This window comes from Leucoraja erinacea, chromosome 16, assembly GCF_028641065.1.
Source record: "Leucoraja erinacea ecotype New England chromosome 16, Leri_hhj_1, whole genome shotgun sequence".
Taxonomy (NCBI): Eukaryota; Metazoa; Chordata; class Chondrichthyes; order Rajiformes; family Rajidae; genus Leucoraja; species Leucoraja erinaceus.
The window spans coordinates 18,296,459-18,324,296 of NC_073392.1; the positions used below are offsets into that span (position 1 = coordinate 18,296,459).

At 40.9% G+C, this 27,838-nt stretch overlaps 1 protein-coding gene across 8 annotated transcripts in view; it reads right to left on the bottom strand.

The window, feature by feature from the left end:
- The window catches only part of itpr1b (inositol 1,4,5-trisphosphate receptor, type 1b), a 380,201-nt gene that overhangs the window by 59,307 nt on the left and 293,056 nt on the right, over window positions 1–27,838 (bottom strand). For all 8 annotated transcript variants that reach the window (XM_055647745.1, XM_055647746.1, XM_055647740.1 and 5 more), the window contains 6 exons: window positions 19,539–19,703; window positions 17,991–18,186; window positions 13,060–13,158; window positions 12,787–12,920; window positions 10,387–10,552; window positions 9,140–9,300 (listed from right to left, as the gene is read on the bottom strand). In XM_055647745.1, coding sequence (XP_055503720.1) covers window positions 9,140–9,300; window positions 10,387–10,552; window positions 12,787–12,920; window positions 13,060–13,158; window positions 17,991–18,186; window positions 19,539–19,703 — 921 coding nt within the window. The remainder of the gene's footprint in view (window positions 1–9,139; window positions 9,301–10,386; window positions 10,553–12,786; window positions 12,921–13,059; window positions 13,159–17,990; window positions 18,187–19,538; window positions 19,704–27,838) is intronic.

The window sequence follows — 27,838 nt, forward strand, 5'->3', positions numbered from 1 at the left end:
GGTATCAGTAAAAAAGCAATCGCATTTGAAGACATCAAATCCTGTATCTTGTGTGGACCACACTGCAAAGTATGTTTGCAGAGCAGAATTCCTGTTTCCACTACAATCTTAGGGCAATGTAAGTACCAGCTCCAGCTTTGTGACCAGCCACAGATCTGACTTTGGACAAATGGAACGCACAGGCAACATAGTGCAACTGATCCACAGCAGCCAAGATCAATCACACTCATTCGCCCCACAGCCCCTTGTTTTTAGCAAACCATATCAACCTTTTATGTCAAAGTTTATAGGTCTCTGCTTCTACCATGGAAGCGAATTCAACAATCTGACCCATGTCGTCAATTTTTCTTTCCTTGCATTTAATCTCATATTCATGGCCACGTGATCTTTACCCACCATCGACTGGAAACAATCTGGTTGTTTTCATCCAGTCACAATTTAAACACCACTATCAGTTCTCAACGTAATCTGCAATGTTTGTGTTGACAAGTCCTCCGGTCAGTCACTATCCTGGTGAATTGATGTTGTGTTCTACCACAGCTCCAATATCCTTCTATAATATGGAACTTGACATGACACACACCAACCTTGGGTTGGAGATTAATCTTTACTTTCCATATATAGTGATAAAAACATCAGCATTTTCTTTTGAGGCAGCCTTTTCGAAACATAGCTGCTGCCATTAATGACCAATGAATCTCCACTCAACAGAGTCAAGAGTGTTTTATTGTCATGTGTCCCAGATAGAACAATGAAATTCTTACGTGCTGCAGCACAACAGAATATGTAAACATAGTACACGGTAAACAATGTGACCAACGAGAGGAAAAAAAGTTCAGTGTGTGTATATATACACACACACACTCACAAGTACACACACGCACACACATATATACACACACACACGAGAATTATTATTCTATTGTTTTTTGAGTATGCGTGTGTATATATATACACACGCATACTCAAAAAACAATAGAATAATAATAAGAATAATAATAATAATAATAGTCTATTGTAGTTCAGAGCTTATTTGAGGTTGTAATGTTTAATAGCCTGATGGCTGTAGGAAATAAGCTGCTCTTGAACCTGAATGTTGCAGTTTTCAGGCTCCTGTACCTTCTTCCTGATGGCAGGGGTGAAATGAGTGTGTGGCCAGGATGGTGTGGGTCTCTGATGATGCCAGTTCCCTTCTTGAGGCAGCGACTCCGATAAATCCCTTCGATGGTGGGGAGGTCAGAGCCAGGCTGGACTGGGCAGTGGGACTTTGTGGGACTAAATTATTTTTATTCCCATCCAATTATAATTCCAAAATTATCACCTTTGATCGTTGAGAATATACAATTTTGGAATGATCTGTCTATTTCAACATTCATCTCTAATGGCATGGTGGAGTGGCAGAAGACTTGCTACCTGACAGCACCCGAGACGTGGGTTCCATCCTGACTCTGATTGCTGTCTGTACAGATTTGTACGTTATCCCTGTAACCTGCGTGAGTTTTCTCCGGATGCTCCGGTCTCGTCCCACACTCCAAAGATGTACAGGTTTGTAGGCTTGGCAAAATTGTAAATTGTCCCTAGTGTGTGGGATAGTGTTAGTGTGCAGGGATTGCTGGTTGGAGTGGACTCGTTGGGCCAAAGGGCCTATTTCCGCATTGTATCTCTAAACTAAACTATCCTAGTCACTCAGATATGGAGTTCCAGAACAGAATTGTGTAGGATAACTTGTATGTATACAAAGGAACTGCAGATGCTGAAGGTAGACACAAAAAGCTGGAGTAACTCAGCGGGTAAATCTGACCCACTGAGTTACTCCAGCTTTCTGTGTCTATTTTGTGTAGATTAACTTACCTGATCTCCCCTGCTTTATGTCATCAAAATCATAGAAACTAAAGCATGAAAGGAAGCCACTCTGCCCATCATGTCCCTGCCACCCTGCAACTGAAGCTTACAAAACATCAAGTGGTCATTCAGATACATGAATGAGCACTTGATGTGCCAGTTGCCTCTGCTCTCACCACCATTTCAAGCAGTCAACTGAAGGATTAAGAAAGATTTTCTTTTAGCTCCTCCTAATCCTTTTCATTAGTTATTTTACATGTATGAGCCCATAGTTAATAGTCTCTTTGCTAAACCAGTCCTAAGCACTGTCCAGCTTTCAACCCCTTTCCATATCATATATCTTCACTTCAAATGTAACTTTTGTTCCACTTTCTACATGATGCATTTTTATGAGGATATTGGAGAGAAAGGATACAATCCTCCCTATGTTTATAACTGATTGTCAGCATTTGGATTTGTCAGTATTGTCAAGCGGATATTTGTTTGGTCCGTGGAGTTTTAATATAAAACTCCTAAATTGTTCAAAATATGGCAATATTATGGTAAGAACAAAATAAAAAGCTACCTTAAAAATATTCAAAATAAAACTATGATATAGATCATTTTGTTTGGCCTCCACCATTGCCAGAGTGAGGCCACACACAAACTGGAAGAACAGCACATCATATTCTGCCAGGGTACCTTAAAACCCAATGAAATGAACTTTGAATTCTTCAATTTCAAGTAATAATCCTCTCTTTCCTAAATCACCCCCGTCCAACCATATCTCTTCCACCGGCTTTACATTTCATTCATCCGATGTTTTCCTTGTCTGACACCCTTTTGTCTCCTTTTCACCTCTAGCCTTTGTCACTTTCTCCACACATCGACCTAACAGCACCCATCTCTCCTGTTTCCACCTCTCACTTTGTCCCGCCCCACCTCTCTTTTACCAGCTTTCTCCCCTCGATTTCATCAGACTGAAGAAGGGTCCTGACCTGAAACATCTTCTGTCCCATGCTCTCCAGTATGCTCCCTGACCCGTTGGGGTCCTCCAGCATGTGTGTTTTGCTGATATTGATTTAGAGTAGAGGTTTCATTTAGCAAATCCACCTTTAAAAGGACATTGCATAAGCACCAAGAAAATATTCTCTTGATACCAGAAAAAAAAATTCCCCAAATTTTACCCAATACCAGCTGAGGCTCCTGTTTATTCACTGGGAATTTAGTGTTGGTTGATTAAAAGTGATTAAAAACCAAACAGAAAATAAAGGGCTTTCGTAATTAAAAACAAGCCTGGGAACGTTAACCAGAAGGTACAGATCTCAAATGGAATGTGACCAGATGTCATGCACGGGAGCGTTTTCTCAATATTGATGAATCCACATTAAAGCCAGAATTTAAAAAAAAATCTTACCATACTGTTTACATTTCTCCAGCCTTTGTAGGTTCAGGTTATGGTCCTGATGCAACTAGTTTGCACGCCCACACAATGGGCACAATTGTCTACAGCAATTAGTAATCAGTTACTTTCAAAGTGTCACTACTGTATGAGGTCATTTCTGAAATCTATTCATGGAAATCCCCTGGGTGATGTCAGGTCACTCCTGATTTAACTAACACTTTAAATGAAACATACTGACTTCTCTACACAGACTACTAAAGACAAATCCTTAGAATTCAGATTATCCTTTACGTCATCAACCTGAAACTTTAAATCTGCTTCTTTCTCCAGAATTATTCATGACCTACTGAGAATTTCCAGCACTTGTTATTATTCCAGATTATCTTTTGTTATTTATGGAACCGTAGAGTGCGGGAAGTTCTTCAGCTAAGTCTCCAATTGCTCTTTGAAGAAACTATCCAATTTGGCCAATTTCCCTGTTTTGTCCTTATTGTCCTGCAAAATTTTCCTTGAAGTTTATAGCCAATTCTCCGTTTCAAAGTTGTTACGGACTCCCCTTTCATCAGCATTTCAAACAGTCTAATCCAGGGCGACAAGAGGAAAAATTAAAAAGTCAGGGGTTGTTTTGCTAATTATTTTAAATCTGTACACTCGTTATGGAAATTGGTTTTATCAGTTCTCTGTGCTCTCTCTCTCTCTCTCTCTCTCGCATCACAGCTGCAATGCAGAATTCAGTTGAACTGTGCTAAATTTTGGAGGTAATAAATAGAGAAAATTAGATATCTACATCTTGCAGTGAACAGAACTGGCAGGAAACTTCCCGTCATTAATCAAAATATGTTGTTAAAAGAAATGTCATGGGTATACTAGGTATTTGGAAATATTGACTTTTCTTTTCTATTCAACAGCCATATGAAGTAATTTCCCTCTTTACCACCACCACAACACATCTTCCACAACTCCCAACTGCCTTCTCATGACTGTTACTGAATAGCCACCTCCCTACATCACGAGCCTTAGGTTGCTATGGCTGGAGAAGTTTAATGTACCAGAAGACACAAGTGAAGTCATCATTTAATGTTGGTAGGCCCGAGCTACAGGGAGTGGTTGTGTAGGCTGGGACTCTATTACTTGGCGTACAAGAGGAAGAGGGACGACCTTATAAGGGTGCATAAAATCATGAGAGGAATAGATTGGGTAGATGCAAATAGTCTCATGTCCAGAATAAAGGAATCGAGAACCAGAGGACATAGGTCAAAGGTGGAGGGGGAAAGATTTAATAGGAATGTGAGAGCTAACTTTTTCACACAAAGGATGGTGGGTGAAAGGAAAGAGCTGCCTGAGGAGGGAGGTGGTTGAGGCAGGGACTATTGCAACATTTAAGGACCAATTAGACAGGTGCATGGATAGAACACATTTGGAGGGATATGGGCCAAACAAAGGCAGGTGGTACTGGTGTAGATGGGTCATGTTGGTTGGTATGGGCAAGTTGGGCCAAAGGGCGTGTTTCTACGCAGTATGTCTCTATGACTCCATTTGATGTCAACAATAAAGTAAAACCTTTTTTGTCCATATTCCAAGGCATTCCTCAGTGAAGTCGTTTGATCTACGATTGCCCTAAAAGATTAACTAAGTGTCTTCAGTGGTCGCTCAGGGTTGAGGATGACTTGTTCCATTCCAGTTCTGCAGGTTCTCAGCAGGCAGATGAAGCCAACTTAGGTCCTGCAAACTCTGCCACAGGCGGGGCAGACGGTACTTGACAGGGCAGCTGGGTGGCTAGTTTGAGAGGTGGCATAGTAATTCCAACATGTCCTCCAACCTACCTCCAAACTTACAAAATTCTTAAGGGGTTGGACAGGCTAGATGCAGGAAGATTGTTCCCGATCTTGGGGAAGTCCAGGACAAGGGGTCACAGCTTAAGGATAAGGGGGAAATCCTTTAAAACCGAGATGAGAAGAACTTTTTTCACACAGAGAGTGGTGAGTCTCTGGAACTCTCTGCCGCAAACGGTAGTCGAGGCCAGTTCATTGGCTATATTTAAGAGGGAGTTAGATGTGGCCCTTGTGGCTAAGGGGATCAGAGGGTATGGAGAGAAGGCAGGTACGGGATACCGAGTTGGATGATCAGCCATGATCATATTGAATGGCGGTGCAGGCTCGAAGGGCCGAATGGCCTACTCCTGCACCTAATTTCTATGTTTCTATGTTTCTAACGTGTTTCTGTGGGCTCCAGAAGTTTCTCAACCACATAGTGTATGCTCTTTCAACACTGCTACCTTGAGATTAGCATCACTGGCCTGACTGAGAGACAGTAAGCACAAAATGGACAACAGAACAAGGAGTGGACACTACATTTTCCTCTGAAGCAAAGAAGACAGCCGTACACTCAAGACAAAGATGCTCCTCTAATGTGGCCCACTGCATGGTACTGCTTTCTGCCTTCGTGTCTCTCAGAGTCAGGCCAATGATGCTCATCACAATGCAGCAGGGTTTAGGCCTGCTCAGAGTCAGCATCCTGACCCTCCAGGTCCCAAACATCACATTGACTATTCAAATATCTAGTTATGTGACTGCTTTTAACATGGGATGGCAATTTCACTTCATCATTGAAACACCAAGGTCTTATTCCAAGTATATTACAAAATAAATATTGTAGTTATATCATTAATCATGAATCTTAAAAGCCTGAATTTTTAAGGTTGAAAGATTGCATGACATGGCATCTTGAATTTGATTCAATATCCAAAAAGGTGGGTCCAAGTTAGCCTTTATCATTATTATTCTCCTCGATTCCAACATACCCTATAACCCTTTAACCCAAGAATAAGAAGGCAGATCATTGTCTGAATGCAAAAACAAGAAGGCAGATTATTATCTGTTTGGTGGCAGATTAGGAAAAGTGGAGGTGCAACGAGACCTGGGTGGCATCAGTCACTGAAAGTAAGCATGCAGGTACAGCAGGCAGTGAAGAAAGCAAATGGCATGTTGGTCTTCATAGCGAGAGGGTTTGAGTATAGGAGTTTTGGTCTCCTAATTTGAGGAAGGACAGTCTTGCTATTAAGGGAGTGCAGCATAGGTTCACCAGGTTAATTCCCGGGCTGGCAGGACTGACATATGATGACATAATGGATCGACTGGGCTTATATTCACTGGAATTTAGAACGATGAGGGGATCCTATAGAAACATATAAAATTCTTAAGGGATTGGACAGGCTAGATGCAGGAAAAATGTTCCCGATGTTCGGGGAGTCCAGAACTGGGGTCTCAGTTTAAGAATAAGGGGTAGGCCATTTGGGACTGAGATGAGGAAAAACTTTTTCACTCAGAGAGTTCTGAATCTGTGGAATTCTCTGCCACAGAAGGCAGTGGAGGCCAATTCACTGGATGTTTTCAAGAGATAATTAGATATAGCTCTTAGGGCTAACAAAATCAAGGCGTATGGGGAAAAAGCATGAATGGGGTACAGATTTTGGATGATCAGCCATGATCATATTGAAGGGCCCGATGTCCTACTCCTGCACCTATTTTTTTCTACGGTTCTACGGTTCTATAACGTTTCCACATTGTAAGAATTAGTTTCCTGCCAATTTGAAATCAAAGTTTAAATATTGGTTCCTTATAACTGTAGAATTCTTGTTCTATGAAAGTCATTAAATGGCACTAAAATAGCCCCCTTACATTCAAACCAATGCATCAATTTAACAGGCCATATGCACATGGAAATATACATCAGCATTAATTTTCAGTGCACTTCATGAACGCAGAAGCTGTCTGAGATTCCGAAGTGTGGAACATACGGAGAAGTCATTTCCACTGGAGTATGCATTTAACACAGAATATCAATGGAAAGTCTGGATGTATAAAGCAAACTATGATACATTTTTACCACCCCACCTTCCACCCTCGCATAATAACACCGAACAATGTACTTGTTGCACATATAATAAATGATTGATACAGCTATCACCTGCAGGAAGCAGCATAGTGATAGGAGTATTTATAACCTCAGCTAAATGATAAGTTGAGGCAATAATGTGCAGACATGCTTTGAAAAACAATAATTCTGGAAGAAATAGCGATGTTGCAAGTTTCAAGGAGATTGGTGATACCAGAGGAACTTGCATTTATATTCTGAACACCAAGCAAACTCCAAAGAGATGTCTGACATTTGGAGCTGGTGGTGAAACGACACAAATAACTGGCAGGCAACTTCACCAAATGTCACTGCCACTATCACTTGGTTCTTTTAAAACTTTCTAATGAAGCCTATGTAGTAAAGGGTTTCAATTTTGGGCATTGGAATGTAAAAAACAAGACGAAAGCTAAGCAATACCTAAGCCTACTGCAAGAATTGCAAGATCATGGCTTCTCCCTTTCTCATATCCATGTTTTCATCCAATCTCTATATCTCTCAATTTCCTCAATGTCCAATAATTTACAATCTCATTCTTGAATATACTGCACAATGAGCCTCCACAGGCCTCGAGGCTGAGAATTGTAACTACGCACAGTTCACTGAGTGACCAAAACAGTCAAAAAGGGTTAAACGCGAGGCTCTAACCCAGGTTTCAGCTTCTCCTGAAAGGGAAAATAGTATCTCTGCATCTACTCAGTTGCATTTGTTTGGAATCTTATCCGATCTCTCCAAGTCCATTCTTACTTAGTAATGGAGACCAAAACAGCACAAAGAACGTGCTGTTTCTGAAGACGACTTTTCGATTAGATCAGCCACCTGCCACCACAATAGTTCTCTACCCAAGAGACCCATCGTTCAAAAGAGACCCATTTTATTCAAGACAAAATGGATGTTAGGATGTGGGGTTAGTGAAGGCAAGTGGCAACAAGCTAAAAGATGAGCCTCAGTCTTGCTGAATGGCAGGGATGGAACGAGGAGATGAGTAGCCTCTTGCTGCATCTATTGCCCATGTTCTTGTGTTACCATATCACAATCTGACTGCATCTCATCCTTCACAATACTGCCCAGGAATCCGCTCTGGAACATCCTGGAACGCACTGAAGGTCTCAGCCTTTTCAGACTGCAAGTACACTCCGCCTTTCCTTCTTTAGTAGATCTACAAGAAGATTTAAGATGTCAACAAAACGGAGGCTTTTAGACCAGCTTCCATTGCCTCTTCTATGCATCTCCGGGATGTCAGTCCATGTGAAATCCTAGCTCACAGTTTGTCCGGTCAGACTCATCAGACACAATTCCTGATAAAAATGGATGACCAAAATGGTGAAAAGAAAACATTCACAAGGATAAGGGGAAATAAAACCATCACGGACTAAGCTGGCAATTCAGCTGGTAAAAAAACGTACATTTTATTGCATGCCCAATGGCATTCTAGAGTTTGAAGTAGCTTCATCATCTGTTGGCCTCTTGAACTCAACATCTTGGTACACTTGCCTTTGAATTAATTTTATTTATTGCATTTTACTTTTCAGACAAATATCTGGAATGAATATAATAAAAACATCTTATCACAGTTCTTGCTCGGTGAAATAAGGAGGGAAAAAGACTCTTCTTAAAACATTGAAAACAGCAAATCATCACTTGGAGCCTTAAAAATTCAGTTTGCTCGTTAATTTCAAGACTATTGACTGATACCTTGAACAAACTTCCCTTGGTGCAGGTAGCTTGATGGTTTGTGCTGATTGGCTTGGATCTGAAGAAACTAAGGGCATCAGCTACTGGAAATGGTGAACTACTCCTACGGTGACACACTCTCTGACACATAGGCAATCTTTCATAGTGGACCAGTATCTCTATGCAAACTACAATATCTACCTGATATACAGTATTTTGATGGATTTTCTCTCCTCCAGTGCTCTTAACATGGTGGCAGCTGCATAACGTATTGTGCTATACCAGTCAGAATGAAAATCATCTCTGCATTGCAGAGCTTTTACTGACCTTGATCATCTCTGCTACGTAGCTCTCTGGCCCAGTGTACTCTGTGGAGTCCTTGACTTTCACCAAGACAATAAAGCACAGATAATGCCACATGTTGTGCTCATCCTTGATATGTTCTTCAAATGTCACTGTCTTGTTGTCAAATTTATCCCTTTCCAAGCCTAGAAAAGTAAATGAGCTAATCAACAAATCTAAGATTAAATGCATGTGCAGCCTGTGTAAATAGTAGCAGCTCATCATCATTCATGTAGCACGTTCCCAACTGATAGATGAATCTCTTACCTCAAGTCTATTCATTTTCAAGTGTTAGAGATTTTACAACCATGGTTATGCATAATTTCTTGAAATATATGTATCATTTGGAAAGTAAGATCATGTAATCCAAAAGTAGACTCCTCATTTAACACCACCCTCAGCAGCTCTATGTTTTTGCTTGTAACGTTTGATATTGCAACATCCGCTTTTACTGCACAGTATTGTCGGTTCTAGCAATGCCTAAATGCATTGCACACAATGTTTTCTTGGTATGAGTAGATTATTCTGAGCTTCCAGCAAATGAGCAATTGTGGATTCACGTTTTATTTCCAATTTCCAGCATTTGAGTTTTTTTTCTGTTTGATTCGGATAAATGAAGATAGGAGTAGCCCACTCAGCCTACCCCGCCATTCAAAACAATCCTGGACGATCATTTACTTCTCTCCTTATACTTATGTGACTGAACATTTACCTGTCTTCATCTACATAGTCTAATCAGTCATTTGGCCCCTACAGCCTCCATCGTAGTGAATTCCATACTCTCACCAATGCTGAGTGAGAAATGTTTCCTCATCTCATTTTGGAATGACTAGCCTTGCAACCCGAGGTTGTGAGCCCTTGTTTTCGATCCAAAGGCAGGAGAAACATTCTACTTGCAATGAATCTGCTTAGCCCAGCCACAATGAAGCATGTTTCAATTCATTCCTCCTCCTCATTATTGCAAAGTGTAGTGAAGAAAAGAACTCATCAACTTAATCTCTTAATTGAGTGTCATGTATGGGCTATACGGTAGAATGTTAGTTAACATATTTTAACTTGCATGTTTTTATGAATTAGTTGGGTTCGGCTACTTTACTGGGAGAATTCTTGATAGACGACTGAAATTTCACAAGACATTTTCTTAAGTTTCTGTCAAAAACTATTTGACATACTTTACAGGAATCTTAACATTATTTTCTGGCAAGACTGTCCCATGACTTTTATGAGCTTACCACATATGAAGCAGGTTGTTTTCAAGACTTCTTCCTTCTTCTGCTTCTCGCTCCTCAAGTCAGCAAAAGTGTCAATGATGACACCAAAGATCAAGTTCAGGACAATGATGATGACCATGAAGAAGAAGAGGAGATCGTAGACCACACGTGCAGCAAAGAGCGGTTCCTGCAGAAAGTGACAGTTACCCAATGAAGGTAGACTTTACATCAGACAAATGCTGCAGAACATAAGAATCAATGAAAGTGAAATGGAAGTAAACCATTCAGCCCCTCATGTCTGCTCTGCTATTCAATTAGATCAATGCTGATTGATTGCCGCAGCACCACTTTCCAATGCAGGGCAGTTTCTTATCCCTTCAATCCCTCAACAATCTCAGTCTGTTTCAGTACTCCATAGCCCTTGCAGCAAAGGCTCTGTGTCTTCACTGCTGCTTGGACAAAGATTTGGACAAAGTGTCATAGGCCTCAGAGAAAATGTTTTGCCTCTTCTTCGAAACTTCAATGTGTGGTGGAGATACCCCACATCTGTACCCATCGGCTGTTCTCCTTTCACATTCCTTTTGATCCCACCCACATTCCATCTCTTTCCGTTTTCCAAACCTAGACCTTTCATTGTACATTAACCCTCCATCTCAGGATTCATCCTGGTGAATATCTCTACATTTCTACGGCAGCACAATGGTACAGTGGTACAGTTGCTGCCATACAGTACCAGGGGCCCAGGTTCAATCCTCATTACAGGTCCTTGCCTATACGGAGATTGTACCTTCTCCCCGTGACCTGCGTGGGTTTTCTCTGGGATCTCCGGTTTCCTTGCACACTCCAAAGGCATACAGGTTTGTAGGTTAATTAGCTTGGTATCATTGTAAATGATCCCCAGCGTGTGTAAGATTGTGTTAGAGTGCGGGGATCGCTGCTCAGCGTGGACCCAGTGGACCGAAGGAGCTGTTTCCGTGCTGCATCTCTAAACCAAATTAAACTAAACAATGTCTTCATAGCAAGAACATCCTTCCTTAAATATGGGAATCAAAACTGCAGGAATGTCTCATCAACACACTGCAAAGTTGTATCCAAACATCCTCACTTTTATACTCCATAACCGGTACAATTAAGGTCAGTTCAATTAGCATTCATAATTGCTTCTATACTTGTATGCTAGCATCTTATGCTTCATGTACAAGCAACCCAGGTCTCTTTGAACCATAGCATTCTGTTTTGTCACTCCATTTTAATAGTAATTTAATTTTTCATTCTTCCTTCCTTCCACATTCTCTGCTAACTTCTTACATACCCAATTATGTGATTTATATCCCTTTTTACATTCTTTGTCTCTTCCTCACAACTTGCTAATCCACCCACTGCTGTATCATTCGCAAGTTTGGCTGCAGAACAGGCAGTTTGTCAACCTAAAGAGGACATCTAGTTATAGTGAATTTCACACATCCGTAGATTTGACACACTGGCTCAATTTTCTCCAAGCCAATTAAAGCACTCAGATGATGTGTGAATTGTACATCCTTGAACTAAGTAATAAAGCTTGTGCTGCAGCATTTGTGAAAGAAGTCGGTATTTTTAACAGATACAAACAGATGACTTAACAAGGAGTACACAGTATTAATTATTGAACCTCAAAAAGCCCTACAACATTTAAATAGAGAGATCTGGCTATGTAAAAAGGTTAATGATTAAAATTCAATTGAATGCACTATAACAATGTTATGCTGTAAATTATTGACAGGTTGTTTATTTGGAGAGGGGAACATGCTCTATAAACTGCACCGCATATCAAATGGAAGCAATATCAGATCCTTGGATTGCAAAAGTAACTAGTTACTTTAGGTATCAGTACAATACAGATCCACCACCAATTTCCTAGCAACCGATAGTCCGGCGCCTCCTTTAATCTGGAATCACGAAAGCGCACTTGAAATCCCTTCTGAAAGTTCCCCCGAAAATGTGGCGCTTAGGGTTGGTAAGACAGCCGATCTCAACTTCATCGGGACGTCCGCATAAATCGGCAGGTCGAATTTGCCACCTGCGACTGGAGCTCTGGACCGGCCAGAGCCTGCAGGTCTGTTCACATAGCCAACTCCCATCAAATTCGTCTCTTCCGGCCGGGGCTCTGGAACGTTAACGGCCTGACCAGTGTCGGCAGATCCGTTCTCATAGCTGACTTCTGAGGCCAGCATTGCGGGCCCGTATATTGGTCCTTTGGTGGCCTAGGCAGGCCGTTCCAGTACCGTTGGACTCCTCTTGGAGGCCATGACCTCTGTTGGTCTGGCAAAATGGAAAGGCTCTGGACCCAAGGGTGCCGGAAAATCGGTGGTGGACCTGCATATGATATGGTGCTGTGGTGTTTGAGTCTAATGATTATTAGTTCACTAAGCAGTTGGTCCATACCTCTTTGGAAGGTTTCCTGAGCACATCTCCCACTCCTCCTCCACTTCGCAGTCCATGACTGAGTACAGTAATGATACACATAAACAGAGTTTCACAGGTGTGCTCCGAGTCCTCTTCATTCTCAGCAAGCAACTCTGATGGAGAACAAGTTTTACATCAGATTTGAGCCCACTTAAGACCGACAACCACCAGGAAATAGCCTTACTCCTAACTCACTGCCACAATAAGTAGGTTCATGTTGCCAATCCAACAGAGTAGCTAAAGTCACCTTACCGTTACTCTCCATGGAGTAAAGTGTTGAACAGTTCTCTCCATTGCCCAGGCGACAGACATCGGCGGTAAGCAATTCTTCAGACAGTGATGCAGCATCTTCTGAAGAAATGTAACAAGCGGGAAACAAACATTAGATCAACACTATTTAGTTTAGGGGACAATAAAAATATGGTTTTCTCATGCGTGAAGAAATAGCACACGCTATAAAGTATTTGTGCCGTCTTTAAATAGTGGATGATGACAAGAGTTTCACAGGATCAGAACATTAAATTCACATCTCACTTCATGTCAGTTTCATTACACAATACAGTGTGAGGCCCACTATCTTGAATACAAGCTTAAAAGAAAATCACAGAAGATATGCCAGTTAGGGCACTGGCATCATCATATTTGGTCATTATGGAACAACTGGTTAACGTTTATTTAACTCAACATTTATGAGAAAGAGGGTGAAGGAATTAGTTTAAAAGTTGGTTAAAACATACTCTGCCATTTACTTGACTGATATTCAATTTAGTTTACGGCTGATAATTTGAGTTTCCATCAATAATTCCCATTAAATGGTTTGCTCTTTCATTCGATGTATATTCCTGAAAATAGGTAGGCAAACGCAAGCTAATATTCAACTTAGCCTACTCAGGTCTTGGAGAAACAGGGTGATTTAACCATTTATGTCGATATGGAACATTTATACATATTGATCAGCAGAATAGGCACGGCTGAAGAACAGAAGTGCCAATCAGTTTTACCCAACTGGAATTCCCCTATAGATGTTGGAGGGAACTGCCAGTGAGATTACTCACTGAGATTGCACTGATCACTTTATCTTGCATGCATTTTCTAAGCATTTATTAAAGACTGTCGAGTTCCTTCACCAACTGTTACAAACAGAAATATACAGGAGCCAGGAGTTTCTGTTGAAAGTTGAAAGACAATTAGGCATCTTTTTGTAGAAATATGTCAAGGGTATTTTCTGTAGATTGGTTATTTCCTACTAACCAATTGTAGTGCTTGTTAGTAGTTGCTCCGCCTGTCTGTCTGAGTAGCTGCTAGTTACCGTAATGTCCTGCAGACCGATGCTGCAAGTGGACTTTAATAAATATCTGTTGTATCTTGACGTGTGTACGACTCGACTCATTACATTTTCTAAATCACTTCTTCCAGTTTTATTTTGTTCCCAAGTCCAACCATGTGGTCAGAGCTGCGGCTCCATTGACGTCATGTGTCGTTACATCAAGCTAACAATAGGGAACACCAAACATCCTTTGCTAAAGAATATAAATTGTTGTGGGCAGAAGACTGCTCTTTGTACTTCTGCTTCATGCATTGCAACCTTCACCATGCCATTGTATTGTTAAACTGCTCACTTATCCTCAGAACCAGCTTCTGCACCTTTAACCTTGGTGTAGGGGCAGAGAAATAAAACTAAATAAAACTCTGGTAATCTCACACTCGGTGGACTTTGGTGGCGGCGGACCAGCGGGTTTTCTGGATTAATGGATGTTATTCAGATTTATACTCCAACACGCTTACTCGATCCTGACTACGGCTGCTGTCTGTACAGAATTTGTACGGTCTCCCCCTGACCTGCATGGGTTTTCTCCAAGATCTCCGGTTTCCTCCCACACTCCAAAGACGTTCAGGTTTGTAGGTTAATTGGCTTTGTATAATTGTAAATTGTTCCTAGTGTGTGTAAGATAGCGTTCGTGTGCGGGGATTGATGGTCGGTGCGGACTCGGTGGGCTGAAGAGCCTGGGTCTGCGCTGTATCTCTAAAACTAAAAACGAAATCGTTCAACAAACAAATTGGGAGAAAGAGTAGCCTCTCAGCTCCCATCTGACATTCAAAAGGATCGTGGTTATGATAGCTAATGTCAATTCTGCATTTCCCACACCCACCCCTACTCCCCGGAAACCTTATAGGCCCTTGTTCACTAAGATTCTAACTATCTCAGCCTTTAAAAAAAATGTGAAAGCTAGTTCCACTGCTATTCGGCACAAATAGTTGCCAAAGACCTAAAATCCTCCGAGTGAAAAAGAAAGTAATTTCTGCCTTAAAATGACCCTTCACTCTAGATTCTTCAATCAGAGGACACATCCATCCTGTCATGGCCCCTTCAGAATCTACAACATTTCCATCAATTTGTCTTTTCGCTTCATGGTGATGGACCGTAAAACAATCACAACTGCCTTTGTTTGGTACACAAAGTGCTGGAGTAACTCCGTAGGTTAGGCAGCATCTCTCAAGATCATGGATAGGAGACCTTTCAAGTTGAGACTGTTCTTCAGACATCACCTATCCATGCTCTGCTTTTATTTTGTGTCAGATAAAAATATTTAAAACATTTTAGGTCAACATCTACTGACCTACATTACATGAAAGTTCTTGGGATTCACACTTCAATTCAGCCTGGAGGCTAAATGCCAGTCTTGTTGGTCTCAATTCAAAATATATGATATTGAAATATATCCATAATGCACAAATTTACTTTGTGGTCTCTGGCTTAGCCTGGTGATGGTAAGGCTCCAACACTCTCTGTGAAGGAGACACCCAAGACATTTGTACGGCAGAATGTGCATCCTCCTGAATCATCTTTACACAGATTGGAGATCATGGAAAAAATTAGTTACAGATATGATCTGCTGGGGGCGTGGATGATCAGATGATGGGTTGGAGGGGGCAGGGACCAAAGCAATTGCCTTCCAAATCCAAAGGTTTAATCAGCCCTGAGATAAAGGAGGAAGTAATTCCAAATAAGGCTCATCACTACTAGAAATGTTTTCTCCAACTTAAGTAGTTGTAGGAAAATAACTCCATGCTGATATTTTCTCGCTACACCCCAGCAGCATTGCTGAAAACACTTGGGTTCTTGAATTGCAAACAGCAGAACCTAGATGTTCTCTCGACTTGGGTGAATGGAGAGTGTACTTAAGACATACACTGCAGAGTCCATGTGGGATGCTTATATCCTAAATTTCTTAGGTGGATACCTCAGGGATTCAAACATAATACTGATTTAAAATAAAATTGGCAAAGCATTAACACAACAGGTTAATTATAGATTGAAGGAAAATTTACCCCTGCTGATTTTCTGGCTTATATGAACCGTTCTTAGGGAGCCCAGGATTTCCCAGCATAAGCAAGTGTGGTATCTCATTTCATATGAGCTTGTGTTGACTCCAACAGCTTGCATTCAATTCCCCAAAATTCTAACCTTGCCTAAGTTGAAGGAACAACACGGACCTTAGAAAGTATTGGATGGTACACTGGGACACCTAATCCTCTCAGCTTTGAGCACCTATAATATTACTTAAGTTCCATTATACTGTGGCTCAGCCTTCATCTCTTTTTAACCTTGAGAGTAGATTTAATCTTGATCAAGTGAACTTGGCTCTTTGCTAAAGGACACAAATAACATATGCTGCTCTTTGCCTGTTGGAAACATGTACCTCAGTATGCATTTGTTAGATTTTGTTCTTTAATCTACTGCAACTTCGGCATTTATGCTTAAGAAGTTTTCTACTTTTAGTATTAAACTTCACAATTATTTCACCCAATGATGTCCTTCAAAATGCACTAATGCTGCAGTACTTCCATTTTTATTTTCAGCAATTCCAACAGCATAGTTGCCAGCTAGAATCCAAGGCCTTTAAATGGCAATAATGTTCATGGGGTAATAAGGGTAATTAGATTTATTGTGTGCATTGCAAGGGAACATCAAGATTAGGGATTGAGTTTTATTAATATTATCTAACACAATGGCTTCTTATGTGCTTTAATTTGTGAACAAATTATTCAGTCACCTACAGTCTGTGTAAAAGATTAGATTTGTGTTTGATTATAAACACTGCCATATCTAGATGACTCAAAATATAGAGCTTGCAACTCCAAATCACAATTATTGCACAGGGTAATTCTTAGGACTGTAACATTTCTCGATTACATCAGAACAGAAGCAGGCTATTCAGTCTAATAATATTCAGCTAAAGCTTTATAGACTTCAATTACATTTACTTAATTTTGATCTGTATCCCTTGCACAACAGAAATGTTCTAGATCTCCACTGACCAATGTCCAAATTCCTTATGCATGATAAAGTAGTTCAGATAAAACTTCGGAATGGATAGCTCTAATTTCAAAATTGTTCCCCATCCTTCTAGGTATAATTGGGCAAAAGGAAACATTTGTAAATGCCCACTGTAAGAAATATAATTTTTAAGGTCCTGATTTGATCAGTGCTTTGCCTTCCAAACTCCAAAGGGCTAATGTTAATGTTTATGCGATGATTTTCATAAGGTAACAGTGGCAGGCCTGGAATAGATTATTCTGATGCATCTACACTGGACCCACACCAAGGCTAATAGTTCCCTTGGGGTGTGTCACCCACAACTAGACGCAACACATGAGATTAGTTTAGTTTAGTTCAGATATAGCGTGGAAACAGGCCCTTCGGCCCACCGAGTCCGCACCGGCCAGCGATCCCCACACATTAGCAATATCCTACACATACGAGGAACAATTTACACTTATACCAAGTATACAAACCAAGGCCAATTAACCTACAAACCTGTACGTCTTTGGAATGTGGAAGGAAACTGAAGAACTGAGAAAACCCACTCGGTCATGGGGAGAACGTACAAAATACATACAGACAGCACCCCGTAATCGGGATGAAAACCCGCGTCTCTGGCTCTGCAAGCACTCTACCGCTGCGCCACCTTGCTGCCCAATGATTATATTTCTTTCCTTTTTAAACTAATTTTTATAAAGCTCAACTTTTCCAGTAAACTAACGGCACCTGTGCATTAGGTTTTTGTTACATTTATAGCTGAAAATGCATTTAGAATTATGTGAGCAAAAGCCCTAACCCTGCAAGAACTTACTCCACCTGAAAGCACAGTTCTCCCATTTGCTCAATATGGTGATTTTACCTGCCCAAAAGGTCTTGTTTGGCACCTTGTCCACTGCCAGGATGAAGTCGTCTTTGAAAAACAAAAAGCCAACAATAGAAAACAGGTAGACTAAGATGAGCGCCAGTACAGCGGTCAGAATGATGGAGCGCCCATTCCGAGTGACACTCTTGATGACATTCAATAATGTCTCCTCTCTGTAAACCAGGTCAAAAAGCTGAAAAATAAACACAGGCTTTATTATTCCTATCCTCCAGCTGCCTCAAGAAGAAATCTATTTAACAGTTAATGTTAAACAAAAACTGTTAAGAAAGGCCAATCAACTCTCGTAATTGCAGTTCAGAATTTATCAGCCAAGACAATTCTTCCTGTAGTGTTAACACACTTCTTCGATTGTCACATGAAAAAATATAGTTAAAATTTAATTAAACCTATATTATTCCTTCCCTTTGTAAAAGTTGTTTGAGGATTTGCTTATACTATGTAAAAGTGCTATATTAGTATTTGCTTATATATTGTTTGTCCTTTTATCTTGATCCAATTAGGTCCGATATATTGTTGCACAAGGCAAGAAAAAATAAAATAACTTGAAAAGCTAAAGGGGAAGGATAGGGATAGAAACATGGAAACTATAGAGATCAGTAGATTATGGTGGACTTCCTCCACCATTCAATAAGATAATAGGCAAACCTCTGTCTCAATACCTTCTTCCCACCCATATTCCTTGATGCCTTTTGTGCCTGGACATCTATCTCCTTGTTAAGTATATTTGGTGACTTGGCCTCCAATGTTTTCTGTTATAGAGAATTCTACTGATTCACCACACTGAATGAAGGAATCTCTCCTCATCTCAGTCCAACACATCTTGCTCTGAGTGCTGAGAGCACCATTCCCAGCCAGGGGAAATACCTTCTCGGCATCTAATCTGCTGATCCGCATCGGAGTTTTGTACACTGCAGAGGTCTCCTTTTATTCTTCTAAACTTAAGGTGATTAGTTGAAGGTAGACGAAAATGCTTGAGGAACTCAGCGGGTGAGGCAGCATCTATGGGGAGAAGAGTCTGAAGAAGAGTCTCGTTCCGAAACGTTGTGTATTCCTTCGCTCCATAGATGCTGCCTCACACGTTGAGTTCCTGCAGCATTTTGGTCGACCTTCGATTTTTCCAGCATCTGCAGTTCTTTCTTAAACAGAGATGTGGTTGATCTCTCTTCAGAAGCCTTTTGTTAAGAATATCATTTTGTTTTAGTTATGGAGATCAAAACTGCATACCACGTGAGGCTTAATTTGACACCTCTTTCAGGAAAACAAGCAGGCCGAATAGTGCCCTTTATGTTATGATCCAGCCTAAGTTACAGTACCACATGAAACCAATTACATTGGAGACAAGCCAATGATCTGATCTTTATCATCTGTGAATAGAAAATTAACTCATTGTACTGTACATCCTTCCCACTGAATAGTTCGGCCAAGTTTGAAGCTTGTTACGGCCACGAGATATAATCATGTCAAAATATACATTTAAGATTTTATATCGGAAGTAAAATTAAATGAACCTTCCTCAACACATACCAGCAAACTGTAGAAGAATTCATGGGCAAAAAGCCCCATGACAGATATTATTGTGTATACTAGATGATAAAGAAACTCCACATCCAGGATCATGGCCATGTAACCTTTAGTGAAAGTACCTCGATTTCCCACAAAACTCGTCAAGAATATTACTTTATTACCAACCTGTTAGGAAACATAAAAGTCATCGATTAGCCATTTTAATCATTGACCAGCCATTCTAAATCAAGAGATATCAAATTCCAAGTACCTTGCATTTTATGCATGTTGTATTTCTGCGTATTTGAAATAATGCACTTGTTCCTTTAATACCAAAGCTTGATTTACCTACTCATATTTTTGGAATAACATGCTCAAAAGTTCTGCTGTTTACAGCATAGTCACGTATGTGTTTAATTTACGAGTTTTTGAATTGCACACTGCTTTTCAAGCACGTAACCCCCGTGTAAAACGCGAGGTGCCTGGAGTAAGAACTTTCCCCAAGTGTTGCAATACATTAGCTTTACAGCAACTGACCTAAGCTAACCAAAACTGACTCAAATTAACCAAAACTGGGACAAGTGCAATAAAGAGAATTTTGAGACTAGAAACATAGAAAAATAGGTGCAGGAATAGGCCATTTGGGCTAGCACCGCCATTCAATATGACCATGGCTGATCATCTAAAATGAGTATCCCTTTCCTGCTTTTTCCTCATATCCCTTGATTCATTTAGCCCTAAGAGCTAAATCCAACTCTCTCTTGAAAACTATAAATGTCTGGAAAAGTTTGTCTTGACACGAAAAGCATTTCCCATTAAGGAAGCAAAGTAGCTTAGGGCCAGTTTTGGAAATCAACAGGACTGCAGATGCTGAAAATCTGAAATAGAAAATGTTAGAAACACTCAGAGAGTCAGGCAGTCATTGTGGAACGAGAAACAGAATTCATGTTTCAGGCTGAAGATATTTTGTCAGTTATAGGGCAATGCTCCACAATCTACAGCAGCATGCATGACTTTGGTTAAGCCATGTACACTGGCTCCAATCCATTTAAAATATATGTTATTTTACAACCCAAGTTCAGGAGCTCAACCTCACACAACAAAATTTGGTTGTATTTCTGTTATTTGAAGCACTCAGGCTTTTTGTATGATTACCCATCCTCAATAAGACAGCCACTGAAAAGATTATCAGCTGCAAATCACTCAGGAAGCAAGCTGGATCAGAGCCTCCAGAATATGTAAGTTGTGTTAAATTTAAACAGCACTGAAAAATGACCATAATACAAATTAGATGAATCCTCCATACACCAAGCCCACAGAAACATTTAGCTCACTGGCCAATGTTAAAGCTTTATCATCTAATTACTGCTCAACTCATTACTTCCACATCCTTCTAATCTCTCCATACATGCATTGCTTTTCCTTGCAAAGTAAAGCTTGATCGCCAGAAAACTGTACCTCCGAAATTATTAAACAGATTCTATTAATGGTTAGCTGATATTTTTGAACAATTAATCTGTAACTCAAGCACAATTGAAAGTTGGAAATTGGATGAAACACTCAGTAAAGTGAACTGATGATCAACGGGGTAATATTTTATCATTAACCTGATTTATCATTTGTCATTAACCTGAAACACTCACTCCGCTTCTCCCTCCATGGTTGGCCTTCTGGGTCCTTTTCTGCATATTGCTCCTGCCCACCCACCCCAGACTTTTAATAATATGCCTGAATATTAATAGGCCTGAATAATGAGTTAACCCTCCCAAAGTAGATTATTTCAAACTCCAGCCTGCCTCATAGTTTATTAAAAAAAAATCCCAATACTGGCACGTTACATTAAATTAAATCCAAATGGCAGAGAGAATGTTTCTTTTTTTATAACGTGTGTGAATGTTACTTCCTTTCATGTGCAAAAAACAGGCACAATTAAATGTTGGAAATGCAACTAAAGATCAGTGCATACCACGTGCTTAACAGCACCCCCGCATCAATCCACCAAGCCCCTCACTAAGCTACCAGGAACTTCTGGAAACAAATTCTACCCCGAGAATACTTTGAAGATAGGGTTTACTTTCAATAATAAGATTGAAGGACTGTTGCGTGCAGTGGCAGCTTAAAGTAAAGGGGAGTGTCCTGCCACATCTACTGTGCAATTGCCTGGCTTACATCGAGGACACTTAGTGAGAAGTCAAATATTTTATTTAGGTGGGGGGTAGTCATGTCAGTTCTTGTAAAGCTGTTGGTTTCCTTTGCTGCTGTGGTTCCTATGCTGACCAGGCACTTAATTTAATAAAGTGAAAACACAATGTTGGAAAAGTCAGCTGCTCTAGATCTGCCAATTGTGAATGGACTTATTCCGGTGGACTTGATCGCAAGCTTGTCTCCAACTGCTGTACACGCCGCCTCCATTTCCCCCCAAAAATCCTTGCAACTCACCATTAGACAAATATCCGCCATTTTCCCATGGAAACCCAATTAGCTTTTCTTAATTTGTGCACGAAGGAACTCCAGATGCTGGTTTACACTGAAGACAGACAGAAAATGTTGGAGTAACTCTGGGTGAGACAGCATCTCTGGAGAAAAGGAATAGGTGATGTTTCGGGTCAAGACCCTTCATCAGACCTTTTTGACCCACTGAGATACTCCAGCATTTTGTGTCTTGTTTTTTTTAAATTGATATTCAAACTCACTTTCCCCCTCTCCTCCAATATTTTTGCAGCTAAACTACAACAAAATGTAAAAGTTTAAAATAAAACTTGGGTTAATGCTTAAATGTTTTTTTATCTAGTGACATGTACCACAGAGCCGTTTTGGTCTGCGGGTCAGAAGATTCTTGGACAGGCCGTTGGAAACCCTAAATAGGATGACATTTAACAAGGTTTGAGAACAAGTGCTAATGTTACCCAAAGTACTTCGGATGCTTGTTCAATAATTCAGTTTGATGATCTCTCTTTCAAAGTGGATGTGTTAGACTTTAAAAAATTCAAATTACAGGACCAGGGAAGGAAGCAAAGATTATGATCAGTGATAGGGCAACAGGAGTGAATAAATGATCAAAGCAACAATGATACAAGGTACCGTGCATGAATTTGGTAGGGATGTTGATGTTAGTTTAGTTTAGTTTAGAGATACAGCGCAGAGACAGGCCATTCGGCCTTCTGGTCCACACTGACCAACGATCACCCCGTACACTAGCACTATCCTACACACTAGGGACAATTTATAATCTTTACCAAAGCCAATTAACCTACAAGCCTGTACATTTTTGGAGTGTTGGAGGAAACCAAAGCACCCGGAGAAAACCCACGTGCTCACAGGGAGAACGTACAAACTCCGTACAGGCAGCACCCGTAATCAGGATCGAAACCGGGTCTGTGACAATGTAAGGCAGCAACTTACTCTACTGCTGTGCCAGTGTGCTGCCCAATGCTGGATGGCCAAGAGAAAATCATATCAGTGGTTTTAAAGCTTGGCTTTTCTAAAATTTAGAAAAAGACAGCAAGGACCCAAGATATACAACACTATTCTAACATATTCATGGGCACATGGGGATTTAGAAGACTTCTCTATGGCTGAGTTCTGAACAAAAACAAACTATTTTAAAAGAAAAGGATGCAGATCTCTAGTGTTTAATCTGGCATTATCTTATACTCTTATGCAGTGGAAACCTTGGTGAACTAATGAGGAGCTATTTTATCCCACTGCTCCAGGGAATGCGTTCACAGTCTGTTCCTAATCATGTCATTTCAACTTTTTCCTCCCAGCTGTTGCCAAAACCTTTTTGGCTGCAGGTTTTTCAAATAGTTATGCTGTAGGATTCTTAAGGTGTTTGTAACCTTAGTGGCCCTAAAGGATGTGCCTTGAGTTTAGCAGCTTGTAGCCATTACTTCCAGAGCATACCACAGCTTATAAATTATTTCACATAATTGCTACTAATAAAGTCCAGATAATACAGAACACAAGTGTTCAGCGGAAAAAAAAATTCCTAGAACCTAGACCGGGTACAGAGATGTTGTGCTGAATCGTTTCCTCTCTTCTGCAATCTCCACGATTCTCAGGGAAACTTAGTTCCTGAAATAGAAATGCTTTTGAAATCTGGGGTGGGGCAAAGGAAATCAGTTAAAGATTTATTTGATTCATTTTTAACAGCTGTTTCTATATTCTCTTTTTTCTGTCCATCCCATTCAGACCACATCCATGACCCCAAAAACATGTTGGACTGCTATGCTGTATTAGATGGATGGGGAGTTAATGCAGGTGATTGTTCTGAGCAGCAGGGCAACCAGCTATAAGGTTTATAGTGTAGGAAGGAACTGCAAGATGCTGGTTGAAACCGAAGATAAGACACAAAACTCTGGAGTAACTCAGCGGAACAGGCAGCATATCTGGAGAGAAGGAATATGTGACTTTTCGGGTTGAGACCCTTTTTCAGACTGAGCTGAACAACTCCAGAGATGCTGCCTGTCTTGCTGAGTCACCCTAGCATTTTGTGTCTATCTTAGCTATAAACTTAGCTGCAAACTTCAGAGAAACCAGTACCTGATGCCTGTACTGGAACTGCAGGGAAAGTCCACCTTCCAAACCAAGCCCAAGTGCTATTGAGCACAAACAAACCATTTAGTCTGAAGAAGGGTCTCGACCTGAAACTTCACATATTCCTTCGCTCCATAGATGCTGCATCACCTGTTGAGTTTCTCCAGCATTTTTGTCTACCTTCGATTTTTCCAGCATCTGCAGTTCTTTCTTAAACATTTTATCAATGCTAATCATTTCTCACTCCACTGATGTGCCCCACCTGGAAAGATAACAATTTCCTTTTGATTGATGTTAATTGCCCTATTGACCATTTCCACATTTTTCTGTTTTATTTCACACTTCTATAACTTGCATGTTTTGCTTTTTTTTTTCCATTCAAATAGTTTATTTTAGACTTTAGAGATACAGCATGGAAACACGACCTTCGACCCACTGAGTCCGCGTTGACCAGCGATCACCCCATTCACTACAGCTACCCTACACATTAGCAATAATTTACCGAAGCCAATTAACCTACAAACCAGTTATTCTTTGACAAGTGGGAGGAAACCGGAGCCCCCGAGGAAAACCCACATGGTCACAGGGAGAATGTACGAACTCCATACAGACAGCACCCAAAGTCAGGATCGAACCCTGGTCTCTGGCGCTGTGAGACAGCAACTCTACTGCTGTGCTACTGTGCTGCCCTAGATGAGGCAGAGAAGTTAAGGGAATGGATTTCAGAGCTCAAGGCACAGGTAGTTCCATCCACTCCTTGCAAGTATTGGAAGAGCTCAGAGATGACAGAGGATTTTAAGTTAGAGGTTGATTAGAGATAGATGTTCGAAGGCTTTGAAAATCAGGATGAGGAGAACTTTAATTATCCAACATAATAAGCCCTCCACCCACACAGTGTTTGATCTAATTCTCCCGATATATTTCTTTATCCTATCCTTCCGTGCGCACTAGCCTGTTATACTTTTCTGTTAAATTAAAATTTCAACGGCAATTTAATGCGTCAAGGCTGCACCGTGGCTCAGCTGCTAGAGATGCTGCCTCACAGCACCAGAGACTGAGGTTCAATCCCGATCTCGGCTCCTGTCTGTGCAGAGTTTGCAAGTTCACCCTGTGACCATGTGCGTTTCCTTCAGGAGCTCCATCCGGTTTCCTCCCACATCCCAAAGCCATTCGGATTTATAGGTTGATTGTCCTCTGTAAATTACCCCTTGTGTGCAGGGAGTGGAAGAGAGAGTGGGAGAACATAGAATGAGTATGAACAGGTGATCGATGGTTGGTGTGGACTTGGTGGGACAAGTTTCCATGCTGTATCTCTAAACTAAGCCTAAACGTAAGCCATTAAACACTGCGGTTGATAAACCTTGAAAGCGGTACAAAAACACACAATATTTACAAAAAACTAATTGGAACTCAAACCATGATGTAGCAATGCTATAAATACAACTTTGCTCTATCATATCTTGGAGGAAAAACAATTTGCAAGAGTTTGCACGTGAACGCAGGATTCATTGCAATGTCACAAGCAGCTGAGTTTATGAAATTAAGATGCCTGGGACTAAAATGATTTAAATTGCCAATTCTTCCAGGTTCATTATCCTATAAGTTTCAGCCACAGTTTGCAGATGTGAACTGAGGGTTAGCGAGAGAGAGTTAGATTTAGCTCTTGGGGCTAAAGGAATCAATGGATATGGGGGAAAAAGCGGAATGGGGTACTGATTTAGGATGATCAGCCATGATCATATTGAATGGCGGTGCATGCTCGAAGGGCCGAATGGCCTACTCCTGCACCTATTTTCTATGTAAATACTGGCTGGAATGACGTTGAAGTGGAGGCATGTTACTTCCTCATTTTAAGAACAGTACCCAGCACATGGATAGTTTTATATCAGTGATTTATGCATCAAGCTCTGGCAGCTTATGGTATATGCACCTGGCACTGTGTTTGGCCATTAAGGTGTGGACTGCTTCTATTTCAAAGTCCACACATTCACTCTCTCGTGCATTCATCGGCATGAAAGAGAGAGGAATTAAATTTACTTCATTTTTGAAAAGTGGTGAAGAGTAAACTTGATGGATCAAATGATCTAATTCTGCTCCCAGAACATAAACTTATGAACTTATCCTCTGATGGTCTGCAAGCAGTTGATCACCGAGGGAGGAGAAACTCTTTCCTGTAGACGAGGAAGTCTGGCTTACTGATAGAAGCCCTTATGGGCAATCAAGGACAGTCACAGGCAGCCCACACTACTGGGAAGGCAGCCAGCTCCAGTACCTGAGATGCCATTCAGGTACTGGAACTGGTTCCTTGATGAAATGGAAGGGGATGTAGGTAATGTTTCATCAATTCTGCAACAGAGCGATCTTTGATGCTGGAGTGGACAGTAAATGGTGAAACGTGGCAGAGGTCTGACATAGCTGGATGGAAAGATCTCTGATGATTGAACATGTGGGAGGCTGCACACTCCTGCTAAACCTTATGTCAATAATCGTGGTAACGATTACTGTCCAAACATAGAGGGGGGGGGGGGTGTTTGAAGTGACACTCTGATAATATTGGGTACACTGTGAAGAAAAATGCTTACATGTCCAATTGTGCAACTGGTGGGATTTCAAACATGAATCATCTCAGTATAGCCCATGGAATGGGGCTAAAGTAAAGCATTATGATGGCGCAGTGGTAGAGTTGCTGCCACAGCACCAGAGACCTGGGTTCGATCATGACTATGGGTACTGTCTGTATGGACTTTGTACGTTCTCCTCGTGACCACGTGGGTTTTCCCCAGGTGTTCCGGTTTCCTCCCACACTCCAAAGACATACAGGTCTGTAGTTTAAATGGCTTCGGTAAAGTTTGTAAATTGTCCCAAGTGTGTAGGATAGTGCAGAATTGCGGTTGAGAGTGGACTCTGTTTCAGTAGTTCACTTGAACAACTGTCCCCAATGTTCCAGCTCCTATAAAGAATACACCATAAGGATAGTGGATAAACTTTCCTCTTTCATGACAAACTAATTTGAACAGCAAATATTAATCAAAAAGTTAAAAACATTGCAGGTGAAAAAACAATTAAAAGCTCTTAATAACTGAATTCAATTATCAAAGTAAGATTGAAGAACCTGAATAATATTATTACTTCTTCTGAAAATCTAGATAGTTTCTGGGATGTGGTTTCAGACTTTTATTTGTGAGTGAATACAGTCTTGTTATGCAGGGTGTAGATTTGGGCTGAGAAGCAAGGTATAATAAGAAGGAACTGCTAGAAGGGTCCCAACCCGAAACGTCACCTATCCATTTTCTCCAGAGATCCTGGTACTCCAATACTTTGTGTCCATCTCTGGAGGCAAGATGTTCAATGAATCCATCAAAACAAAGTCTTTGCTCACTTGCAGGGTCACCAATTAAAGAACTACAGCTTTGGGGGTAGGATACCGACATGGATAGAAAATTGGTTGGCAGACAGGAAGCAAAGAATAGGGATTAACGGGTCCCTGTCAGAATGGCAGGCAGTAACTAGTGGTGTACCGCAAGGCTCAGTGCTGGGACCGCAGCTATTTACAATATACATTAATGATTTAGATGGAGGGATTAAAAGTAACATTAGCAGATTTGCAGATGACACAAAGCTAGGTGGCAGTGTGAACTGTGAGGAGGGTGCGATGAGGATGCAGGGTGACTTAGACAGGTTGGGTGAGTGGGCAGATGTATGGCAGATGCAGTTTAATGTGGATAAATGTGAGGTTACCCACTTCGGGTACCCACAGGAAGCCAGATTATTATCTGAATAGTGTC